The 12,235-nt window shown below is 49.8% G+C and overlaps 1 protein-coding gene across 1 annotated transcript in view; it reads left to right on the top strand.

Moving 5' to 3' along the window:
- Positions 461–12,235, top strand: part of CACHD1 (cache domain containing 1) — a 235,983-nt gene continuing 224,208 nt past the window's right edge. The window contains 1 exon segment of the mRNA XM_021096540.1: positions 461–1,320. Within this exon segment, the coding sequence (XP_020952199.1) occupies positions 1,081–1,320 (240 nt within the window). The 5' untranslated portion in view covers positions 461–1,080.

The raw sequence follows: 12,235 nt of genomic DNA, 5'->3' as shown, positions 1-12,235 counted from the left end.
ACACAGTAGTTGGTTAAAAAAAAGAAAAAAAGAAAAAAAAAATCTGCTGATCCAACGATTGCTAGCTATTGTTATTAATAACATCGAAGAAAAGCAGGGAACGCACAAAAACGCCAGTCTCCTCCTTTCCCAATCTCTGCCAGGCAGAAAGCCAGCGTCCTAGAACTTAAAGGGACTTTCGATGGGTGGGATCTTGAGCGGGTGGGACCCCAGAGTCCCTCGCGTGAGGGCGGAGGCGGAGGGAGGCGGTGAGAGCCGGGGTGGGTGGCAGTCCCGGGCGACCAGAAGGCCCCAGTGACCCCCGACCCGGGCTGGGCTGGTACCCAAGCCGAGAGCCTGCCCTAGGGCCCGCGGTGTCTCGAGGGGCCGGTTCTAAGGCGGGAGCGGGGAGAGAGAGGAGGGGCGACCGGGGAATGTCCCCGCCTCTCTCCCTGCTTCCATAAATCACCGCAGCCGCGGCGGCGGCCGCGCCGGGAAGTGCACGGAGCCGGAGCGCAGCGTGGTGGCACCAGACACCTCCCTTTCCCAGCCGCTGGCTTTCTTCAGTGGTTTTTTTTTTTTTTTTTTTCTTTCTTTCTTTTTTTTTTTTTTTTAAACCTCCCCTCTCCCTCCTCGCTCGGGTGGCTGCCCCTGCCTCGCAGCGCGATCGCCGCTCCTCCTCCGCGGGTGCAGCCGCCCGCCCTCGCCGCCGCCTCGCTCGGCCGGAACCCGCGGGAAGCGAAAGCTCGGCGGCTTCGCCTTGTCAGCCCCGCGGCCGCGCACCGGGTGCAGACGCCGCGGCTCTGCCCGTCTCCCGCCACCCCGCGGGGGCCGCGCCGGCGCCGGGGTCCCGGGGACGACTGGGGCGGCCGCTTCCTCTCCGGCCGCGGCCGCGGGAGCCCGGCGATGGTGGCCGCCCGCGCTCCCGCGCCGTAGCCGGGCGCCCCCTAAGTTTGGGAGCCGCCGCGGCGCGGGGAGGCGACTGCAGAAGGGCGAGAAAGTTTTACGGGGTGCGCCGAGCGGGCCCTGGGCGCACCTCCCGGGGCTCCCTCCCCGCTTCCCGGTGCCTGGAGCCCGTCGGCGGGGAGTGGGGGAGGCGGCATGGCCCGTGAGCCGGAGGAAGAGGAGGCGGCGGGGGCCGCTGCCCTGGCCCGCGGGGGTCGGGGCTCGCTCCGCCGGATTGGGGCGCGGCGGCCGCCCCTCTGGCTGCTCTGCTTGGCGGCAGGCTGGCTGCTGGGCGCCGGGGCCGACGCCGACTTCTCCATCCTGGACGAGGCGCAAGTGCTGGCGAGCCAGATGCGGAGGCTGGCGGCGGAGGAGCTGGGGGTTGTCACCATGCAGGTAAGGGCCCCCTTCGCGCCCACGAACTTGCCAGGTATCCTGTCTGTCCCCGCGCAGAACCCGGTCCCACCCCCAGTCCTGGTCCCCTTGTGTGCTCACCAACGTCGCTGGCATGCCCAGAGCCCCCTTTTCCCGTACACCTCTGCCCTCTCCACGGACCCCTGACTACACATCAACTTCTCTTACAGGCACTTGGGCCCCCTTCTTTTTCTCCTCTCCAGAAGCCCCTGCCCTTTGCACCGCACCCACTCCCCCCCCCCCGGCACAGCTCCATGATCTCGACAGGATTCTCGGGTTCCCTCACACCTCCCTTGCTAATTTGCACGAATTACCCCGCCGTCTTGTGTTACCCCGCCACCCCTGCAAACTCCCCTTCCCTCTTTGTGTTCCCATCCCTGGGCAGACGGCCCCGCCTGGCTCAGACGACCTTCTTTCCCCTTGACTACCTCCTCGGGTCCCCCGACCGAGGCCCACCGATGGGCTCCGAGAGGGAAGGCACCGCCGCGTGCGCAGCTGCTCCAGGGCCACCTGGGTCCCGGCGGAGCGGCCGGGGGCGTGGACTCTGGGCTCCCTTTCCCGGCCCGGGTGCCCTGGGGGAGGGGCTGGCTTGGCAGACTCCGGGTAGATTTGCAGACTCGTCCCGCGTGGGGGACTTCTTTGGTGCTTTCCGCTGTTGCTGCTGTCGGTTGCGGGCTGTCCGCTCTCTTTTTTTGTTGTGTGTATGCCTTTTGGCGGGGAGGAAGAAGGGAGCATCGTGGCTAAGAGTCGCCTTTCTCTAAATTGTTTACCAGGTCCGTCCTCCCCAGGAGAGGAAGGGGGGGGGCTAAGGAAAGAGTGCCCGAGGCTAGTAAGGCATCCTGAAGATGTTACTCTTAAGGAACAGTAGTAAAAAAAAAAAAAAAAAAAAAAAAGGCTAAATAGCAACCACCTGGAGATTCCATCGCGCCCTTTTTTTAACCTCCTTGGCCGGAAAGGCCTGCTCCATTAGGAGGAGAGGCTGCGAAGACATCCCGAGTCCGAAACCTTTGCTCTGTCTCATCCTTTTGCCTATTCTAACCGCAATAATGGTGATAAATGTGGTCTTCGAAAGAGCGACGTTTCCAGGAATGTGTTCTTGGAATAGGTTTCTGATTTCGAGTCTATGCTGACCATCCTTCTACCTCCCACCGCGAGAGGTGTTTTAAGTCACTTGGGATTCAGGTTTCTGATTTTTTTTTTTTAAACCTCCCTCCCTCATCCCCCACCCACCACCCGAGTCCCTTCCCAGCATGATAGCGCCGTTCCAAGGACTTTTACCACTGTAGTAAAAGATGATTGGTTTTCTGTTTTTGTTGAGCGAAGCGAGGTTCAAGAGTGGATGGTTAGCCTGAAAGAGAATTCTGTGTTTATTTGTAGACACCGGCCCTGAAGTGCCATAGAGTCTGATTCTTCTTCATTTGCATAACAGTGGACAAGCTTTTCAGATAGGTCATTTAACTTTTCTTTGCAGATCTTTTAGATCCAGATTAAGTTATAATTTTTTCCATATGCCGTTTCTGATTTCTGGTGATTGCTGACAGAGTTCTTGGGAGTGAAGTGACTTTTAGAGGAAATGGCACTAAAATGTTAAGAAAAAACTAGGATTCTTTCCCCCCCCCCCCACTGATGACTGTTTAGTTAAGGGCACAAACAATTGTGTATTTGCATAGAGACCGTCTTTTAATAAAGGGAATTTAATACATTTGCAGTTTTGGACTGTGCTTGTAAGATTAGTAGATATTACCTTCATCCCATTATCAGTCTGGACAAGAGACTTGAGGGTGCCCCCCCACCCCATCTTCCTATAAGCTTAGGACCAGCTTTTTCTAAGATGCCGACAGTAGTTTTACTGTTTCTCACCCGATCCTTGACAAAAGGTGAAATCGGATCCCAACACATTGTCATTCAGGTAGGGATCCAAAGCAAATGTAGTTTTAAAAGGCTTCCCTGTTGAAAAGGAGACACTTTAGAAAAAAAGCGCTGAGCAGTGGGGGGTTTGTGCCCAAATGGCCCTTTATCTCCTTCCAACTGGCCTCTTTCTAACACCTTTGCAACCTCATTGTGGTAACTGGCCTCCCGGGGACAGGGTTTTGTCTGGCAAAATGTGAAGTGGCTTCTCTCCTTTTTTGAAAGGAGCAGCACTTACTGTATTTAAATTCCTCTTCTCGAGCCGTACATTGATCTGCCACTTGCCTCCATCTGGGAAAACTGGGGAGAGTTTTTTAATTTTGTTAGACTGCCAGCTTTTCAGGGGAAGGAACACTTATAAAATAACATCTAAGGCAGGTTAGATTTCTGGCCCCCAGAACAAAGGTTGCGAGCCTTACATTTTCCTCTATAAACCTCTGGGAGTTGCTCAATGGGCCTGAAATTATGTGGGTTTAGTTGCCTAAAGTGCAGATTATGCAGTCCCCCCCTTGTGACATGCTGGATTTTATAGCTGTGGTGCTAGTCTGTTGCTCAGAGGTAGGTAGACTCCTGTGGGCATTAAGGTGAGCAGGGTCAGACGTCCATCCTAGATACGAGGGGGTTGGAAAGAGATGAGGTCTCTTTGCAGGAAAAGAATGGCCTCCCTCGATTAAAGGATTGACTCCTTTCACTTGACCTTGGCGTTTCCAGCACAGGGCAGACCTTTCAGGACAGCATCCTCTTTGACAAAAAACTTTGCCCAGGTCCATTTAGACATTAAAAGCCTATTCCCAGACTTTTAAGTTGCTGCTGCCGAAATTCTCCAAAGACCGCTTTTAATTTTGAGAAATTGCAAAAGCAGCTCCCAAAGGAGGCCTGTCGCCGCCTCTCCAATGGCAGCCCATACTGCTCACAGGAGGTCGCAAGGAGTAATTTTACAAAAACAAAACCCAAGCCTTCTTTCAGCACCGTACTTTTCCCATGGCATCGTTTTTTGTGCTTGCTGAGAGAGAAGACAATTTGAAAAGCGGTCTATCTTAAAGATCTCAGAAAGGTTTTTCTCATGGAGGCTTGCCTGCTCATGTTTTTTTGGATGGGATGGTTCCTTTTTAGGAATGGACAAAATTAAAAAAAAAAAAATCTCTAAATGATTTACATCACCTAATTTTGCCAGTGCCCTGGGAAAGCCGCCACTGAATACTGCCCCCCTGGCAGCAGACCTCATACATCATGGGTAAAAGTCAAAAACCTAATCATCATCTCCTCAGGGGTCTGGTGGAGTGAAGCCATTGACATTGAGATCTGGGGAGCCGAGTGGCTGTGTCCTGGGAGCCTTGGCTCTGCTTTTTCATTCATGCCACAATTTTTTTTTTCCCCCTAGTCAAGGCACTCATGGAATGAAAAGAACTCCACGTTGGGTCATTGGCAACCTGGGTTCCAGCTCGGCCACTGTAGAAGTCAGGGGAGGTTTATCTGCAAAACTGGAGACGAGGATTTCTTCCCAAAGATTTGCACCGTGGGCTTTGTGGAGATACTGTGGGTGAGGGTCCCTGTTGGTGTGAAGCTGGCGCCGGGGACTTGTGATAGATGTAGGTAGTTGTTCTTAAGAGGGGAAATAGTCATTGAAAGCTGACTGGGCACAGAGCTCTATGGCAGGCAGGTGTTTGGGGGAGTTACAAGGAGGTGTAACAGCCACAGCCCCTTCAGGAGTTTTCAGTTTGGAGGAGGAGGTACGATGGCACAGGTAAAACAGCTAAGCAACAATGCCTGCTTGTTAGAAGGCATATCTGGCTCTGGGAGCCATTTCACCAGGCACTTATAGGGCCCATTTAACATTATATGACAATACAGGCTTCCTAACAGCAAGGGCCTGGCTCACGGCCAGGGTACCCGCCTTGATGTGAGCTCTCACTCAGCTCGGCTGGGCTGGGCATAGCCCCTGTGAACTTGGCAGGCATGCCAGCAGGTTGGTCGGACAGCTGCTCTATGAGGGCTGGTTGCCGGGGTGGGGGTATGGGGGGGGAAGGGGGAGGGTCCTTCCCGTAGAGGCAGAAGAAATATCACAAGCACAAACTAGAGCTTCAGCTCCAATGGAAGAAAGCAGCAGCCAGGACAGATGTGACTTCAGGAACTGAAGGGCCCAGTAGGGGTGAGGCATTGACTGAAAATAGAGGTCAGTGTTGTCCATAGTGGCCGAGGCTGCATGTGAGAGGGGAGGCCTTCTTTGTGGGCCCTGGAACAAGTATTACCTAAGTTCATGGTTCATCTTTGCGTCCATTCAACAAACTCTGGGGGAGGCTTCTCTTCCACGAGGGGCCCTGGGTTAGGCTACGCTGGGGATACAAGCTAAATAAGGCCTGGTCCATGCTCGGAAGCTCTCAACGAATGCTGCAGACAGATACAAAAGGAGGTGCTATGTTATGGGGGTTAGTGAGAGGTGCAGATGTGAGGGAAAGCAGTGGGCTGGAGTTCCCATTGTGGCTCAGTGGGTTAAGAACCCTACTAGTATCCATGCCAATGCAGATTCATTCCCTGGCCTTGCTCAGTGGGTTAAAGGATCCGGTGTTGCTGTGAGCGGTGGTATAGGTCGCAGACCGGCTTTGATCTGGTGTGGCTGTGGCTGTGGCGTAGTCTGGCAGCTGCAGCTCTGATTCAACCCCTAGCCTGGGCCATGAGTGTGGCCCTAAAAAGACAAAAAAAAAAAAAAAAAAAAAAAAGCAGGCAAGCAGTGGGCTGGTGGTACAGTGGAATGAGGAATAGGGCATCATGAAAGTACAGAGGAGGGCTTCCCCAGTGAACTGTGCGCACACAGAGGCGAGTCCTGAGAGGAGCAGCAGCCTCCAACATGAAGAGGAACCAGATCGGGGAGTTCCCGTCGTGGCGCAGTGGTTAACGAATCTGACTAGGAACCATGAGGTTGCGGGTTCGGTCCCCGCACTTGCTCAGAGGGTTAAGGATCCGGCGTTGCTGTGAGCTGTGGTGTAGGCCGGTGGCTACAGCTCTGATTAGACCCCTAGCCTGGGAACCTCCATATGCCGAGGGAGCAGGCCAAGAAAATGGCAAAAAGACCAAAAAAAAAAAAAAAAAAAAAAAAAGAGTAACCAGATCAGCACTTCACCAGACATTTCTACTGCCCTTTGGTGACACTGGACAGGGTAGTTGGCATATCTTAACACCTGAATAGGGGGGTAGCTGTGACTCTCATACTTCTGTCTTATTTCTTTGGCCATCACACCTAGAGCTTCTGTGGGTGTTGGACACAAACGTCTCAGTGGCTCTGGTATAACCGTGTGCTGATTTGCAGTTGGGTTTAGGTAAGATTTGCATTTGCCCCTTCATCCCATCCATCATACCAGGCATGGCATGTTTTAACGTTGATTCGCATGTATATGTAGGCAATCGAGAATGTGTTAGGGAAGAAAAAAAAAAAATCACCTGTAGGTGCAGATAATGCTGTTTGAGTTGATGCCACATATGCGATATAAGCTCCAGGGAGAAAACCAAGGCCTTTACCTCTGAGATGGAACATTTGGAGTAGAAGAAAACTGACCGTTGGTGCGTGACTCTGAGTTGAACTTGGTAAGAACCGAGTGCAAGGAAGGCATGTGGAATCCCTGCTGATGGGCCACCCCTGGTGTGCTTCGGACTTCCTCCCCTTCCTCTCTGCTAATACCTGTCTTTGCTGGCATCGTTGCCAGTGCTTAGGTTTCTCCTACCAATTGGACTTGAGTCTGGAGGTCTCGGGGGAGGGGAAGGAGATGGTTTTACACATTATAACTCAGTGCTATTTCTGGTTGCTGCTTGAAGAGTTCCTTCCTTGAGCTTAAGTGGCTGAGCAGACAGGAACCTTGTAGAACGCTGGAAGTTTGGTATTATGTGCAGCAGGATTTATTTTGAGTCTGCTTGAACCTGGCGTAAAAATGTTTTGGAAGCCAAAACATAAAGGGACAGCAGTTTTGACTCAGCTGGTTATTCACTAAGTAACTTTCAGCATGTTAGCAAATTGCTCTGAACTTCAGTGCTGTCATGCTTCATTTAGTTAATGGAGGGAAATATCTTCTGACACAAAGTCTGACATGGGAACAGTCAGTAAACAGAAATAAATACGGGACAGCCTGTTTGGTGCCAGGGCACAGAACCTGGAAGGCAATACGCATGTAACTCTGGAGCCCTGAATGAAACAGAAAACTAATCGGTAGAACTTGCAGACTTTGGTGTGGTCAGTCCTCTGGCCCAGAGGTTACCAAAGTGTGCCACATGGACCTCAGGGATGGGATGCAAAACCATCCTGTGGGGTTTATGAAGAAAATGGTAGGGCTGCTCTTCATAGTTATTTATTTACCCTTAAGCTTTTTTTAATACAAGGATTTGAAAAAATAATACAGAGGAAAAGAAAACAGCCTAGAATGCTCTTGGGGCATTTGCTTGTGACTCAGCTGGTTGAGGATCTGGCATTGTCACCCCAGTGGCTCTGCTTACTGCAGTGGTGTGGGTTCATTCCCTGGCCCAGGAACTTCCACATGTCACAGGTGTGGCCAAAAGAAAAAAAAAATGATCTCGTGGACAGACTGGTTTCATCTCTGCCTCTGCCTCCGCCTACTCTTCCCCTCTCCCCAGGTTATTTTGAAGCAATTTCAAATATCGTACAATTTTATCCATGCATTTTTATTGCATCCTCATTTAATTTCTGCATTCATGTTCTTAATGTGCATAATATTGGTGCACTTGTATACAGAATTTGCAATCCATAGATACAAATATTCTGAAGGGCATCATTTTGTTCAGGCATTTTTTTTATAGTGACGTGCCAGAACAAAATGATGGCTTTGTCCCCTAGCCCTTTACAAATAGTTGCAACCTCTACTCAGTGGCCTCCTTAGCATACCAGATGTAAAGCCCAAGATTCTTTGGGGATGCTCCCCTGGGACCCTTTTTTTCTCCTGTGCACATGCCATCTGGCCCTCTTTGCCATGCCTGGCTTTCCCCTCTAGGCTGTGTGACGTTCCTTGCTTTCTTAGTGGCTGGCCTGTAGTCTGAGCACATGTGTGTGACTTATCCATCGTGGACTCCATCTTCTTCTTCTTTTTTTTTTTTTTTTTTTGTCTTTTTAGGGCCACACCTGCAGCACATGGAGGTTCCCAGACTAGGGGTCAAATTGGAGCTGTAGTCTCTGGCCTACGCCACAGCCACAGCAACTCAGGATCTGAGCCATGTCTGCAACCTACACAGCTCACAGCAACGCCACAGCTCACAGCAAGGCCGGATCCTTAACCCACTGAGCAAGGCCCTCATAGATGCTAGTCAGATTCATTTCCTCTGAGTCACGACGGGAACTCCAACTGCATCTTCTTACTCCTGCTTTCTTCCTTTTCCAGAGGAGGAAGGTGGGAGTGAGACAGAAACAAGGCCAAACAAGCTGGCAGGGGGGGTGGGGAGGGAGGGAGGTCGAAGTGGAAAAGCTGGAATATGTAATTATATAATATATAATGTATGACTGTCTTCTGATGAGTCCCTCGACAGATATGCAGATGCACTGGGTGCCTTGTTGGAGAATCCAGGGAGAGTGCCAGGGGAGTATGGGATGCCCAGGGCTTTCCTTCCAAGAGTTCACATCTTGCGTCTTATCAGGGAGGCTAAACCAACTTGAATGGGTTAAGGCACTGTAGAAAGAAATGCTTAAATATGGGATTAAGATGACACTCAAGGCTGCTAAGGCTAACATTTCCACCAATCAGTTAGAAACAGTGAGGCCGGCCTGGCATAGGTCAGTAGGGGACAGTGTCGGCTGTGTGTTGTAAATGGGAGGTCATGTGCCAGGGCTGAAGGGAGGCAGGTGCTACCAGCATCTCCAGCCACTACCTCAGCTCTGGTTTTCAGAGCTGCTGGGTATCTGCATCCCCAGAGCGGCTGGGTATCTGAATCAAGATGAAACCTCTCACTTCTTAAGATGTTGGCAGCTAATTCAGATTCAAAACAAAACAAGACAAAACAAAAACACCATGTGGGCCAAGCCAAACGTGTTTGTGGCCTGGATCAGGCCAGAGGCCCCCACTTTGCCGTGTCTGGATTAAGATTACTGAGTGCACTTCAAGAGGGGAAATCAGTGCTTGTGCGTCAAGATTTTGAGGAAGCAAGTTTCTGTATAATAGAAAAGAAAACTTCCTGATGGAAGAGTTTGAAATTGGATCGCTTTAGGAGACCAGCTCCCTGTCATCATAACTGTTTCAATAAGGAGTCATTGAATGGTTATTTGGTGCCAGGCATCATATTAGGTCTGAGATATCCATCAGTTCATTTCCAAGGCAACGAATGGTGTGAAAAAGGAGGTTCCAGATGCTTGGAGAAAGCGTGTCAGGGATGTTAACCCATCTGGGGGTGGAGAAGGATTCTGGAAGGCCTTTCAGCAAAAGTAGAAGGAATAGGAGTCGCTTAGAGAGCGGACTTCCCAGAAGCCTCCTTTGTGATGGCACCTTCCAGAAATGGAAAGGTTTGGGTTTAGAGAGCTAGATGGGGGAAAGGGTACAGGAAGGGGTCAGAGAAGTAGAGAGACGTCAGGTTGTGGGGTTCTTTTGTGTCCGGGGAGACATACGGCTCGTAACAGAACACCCAGTTCACACTGGCTCGAACCAGAAAGGAATGTACTTCCTTATGTGCTCGAACAGTCTGGGCTAGATCTTTGGGCAGGGCTAGAGTCGGGCTCAGACCATGTGGCCCTAGTCGGTTTCCCTCTGCAGGCCTCCTCTCCTAAACAGACTCTCCCGCTTTGTCTCAGCATGGCTGGCAGTAGCTTACTGGTGTTTTGAGTTGGGAACTAGAAGCTGCTTGCATTTGGAGGAGATGTGCTCTGGGGAAGAGAGATTCTGAATCTGAAGAAAGTGGGAACTTGGTGTCTAGAAAGCTCAGCTGCATGATTTGAGAATGCAGGCACCATCTGCAGCCACCAGCTCCCAGGGTCTGCTCTATGTCTAGGTCTGCCTCCCCCAGTCCAGTTCCAGGAGGGCCTGTTTTGCCTACTTCTGCCTGGCCTCTGCCTTTGGCCCCCGGGGGGCTGCAGGTTCTCCCAGACCTGTCAGATCCACAGATCAGTGGGTACCATGAGAACTGGGAAGAAGCAGCGAGAAAGCCACGTCTACTGCCCTCCTTTTATAGTGGGAAGTGGCTCTGGAGATCATACCTGTGGGCCGTGGTAGACTTCGAATTCAAGTCTTGGTTTTAGGACGCTTGCTTGTTTTTTGTTTTTTGGTTTTTTTTTTGAAAATTAATTATTGTTTAGGGCTGCACCTGCAGCATATGGAAGCTCCCAGGCTAGGGGTTGAATCAGAGCTGCAGCTGCTGGCCTACACCACAGCCACAGCCACACGGAATCTGAGCCACATTTGTGGCCTACGCCGCAGCTCACAGCAACGCGGGATCCTTAACTCACTGAGCGAGGCTGGGATGGAACTCTCATCCTTATGGTCCCTAGTTGGCTTTGTAACCTTCTGAGCAACAAACGGGGAACTCTAGGACTCTTGTTTTTTGACCTTTTCCACAGTACTATCCCAGGAGACCTCCATTTTTCCAAGAGAAGCTTGCCTTATAATGGAAAGAAAACTTAATTGAGAACTTTTACATTCCTCTTTTGAAAAAAAAAAAAAAGTTGGCTTAGTTCTTTTATGGTTGAGAACATAAAGCTGATAGTCTAATTTGACAGCTGACTTTTTTTAAGTTGTTGTTGAAATACCAAGAAGTCAGCGAGCCTCTAAAGAAATACAAAATTCTGAGACTTACCGCAATGATGTTAGATATTTTTAGATATTTTTAAATGAACAAGTTTAAGGGGTTAATAACTGTTTGTAATCATGATGCTGTACCACCCAAATCATTTTTTAATAAAAACGGGGAAGCATAAAAAGAAAATGAAACTTTCGGGGAGGAACAACTGTGGTTGTTTGGTATTTGTTTATGTAAAACTACAGAAGAAAATTCCACCTGTAATTTTCAGGCAGTGCTATTTTGGAATTGAATTCCAGGACTTCATGTCTCTTCCCTTCTTATTCAAGTGTGAAGTTCTTTCTTTTGTGTGTGTGAAAATTGTAATAGTATCATTACTCTGGAGGGGTTGTTTATTTGACTTGATAATGAAACAAAGTAAGTGTCATCTGAATGCCTCTTAGCTTTGCCCTCTTTGTACCAAGTTCAAAAGGAGCTTCCCCTGCTTCAGATTTACATAGTCACATGATTCCTGGTTAATTACAGTTAGAGAAGTTCCAACGCCCAAATCGCAGGGTGGGTTGACTGAAAAGGAGCTTCTGGTCCCTATTTCCCTGGAACTAGTGTGCTTTATTGTCATCGTGGAGAAGCCAGTGGCGGAAATTCTTATCTGTTGTACATGATAATGTCCTGGTTCTATTCCAACCATAACAGTTATTTTAAAGACTCAGTCAAAGCGCAAGACGACAGCACTCCCCCCACCCCATTCCCCTTGGTTATTATTATTATTTTTTTTTATTTTCACACGCCGTATTTTAAAAGATACTTCGAGGCCCTGGTAGAAGGGCAGTGAAAATCGGCACGCCGGCGAGAATGAATCTGAATTTTTAATTAGGCTTTGAGTTGTTTCTTCAAAGTGCGGAGACATCATTAGGGATGTAGGTCTTGTTGCATTAGCAGAGACTGACATTTCACTTCAAACGGGGAGAGTGCAGCTGTCCTGTGCAGATAAAAGTTGCCAAGTGCGGAATAGCAAGGTGGATTGGTAGATAATTAGCTGTCCCCATTACTGCAGTGGGGAAGAAGCCTGCCAGTCATGGACAGGAAGGAGGAATTATTAGCGGGAGAAAATCCAAGTGTGTCATAAAGCAATTTGGAATCTCTTCAGCTGTGGCAGAACTGATAAGGCGTATGTTACAAACTGAGTCTAAGTATATGATGGCCAACTTTTTTTTTCTTTTTTTTTACAAGCCTAAATTCAAAAGAGGAATGGCCAGAAATTAATGATCCATAAATA

Source organism: Sus scrofa, chromosome 6 (assembly GCF_000003025.6).
Source record: "Sus scrofa isolate TJ Tabasco breed Duroc chromosome 6, Sscrofa11.1, whole genome shotgun sequence".
In the NCBI taxonomy this organism is placed as follows: Eukaryota; Metazoa; Chordata; class Mammalia; order Artiodactyla; family Suidae; genus Sus; species Sus scrofa.
Note: the sequence above shows the minus strand (reverse complement) of the source record. Positions and strands in the feature narration are given on the sequence as shown.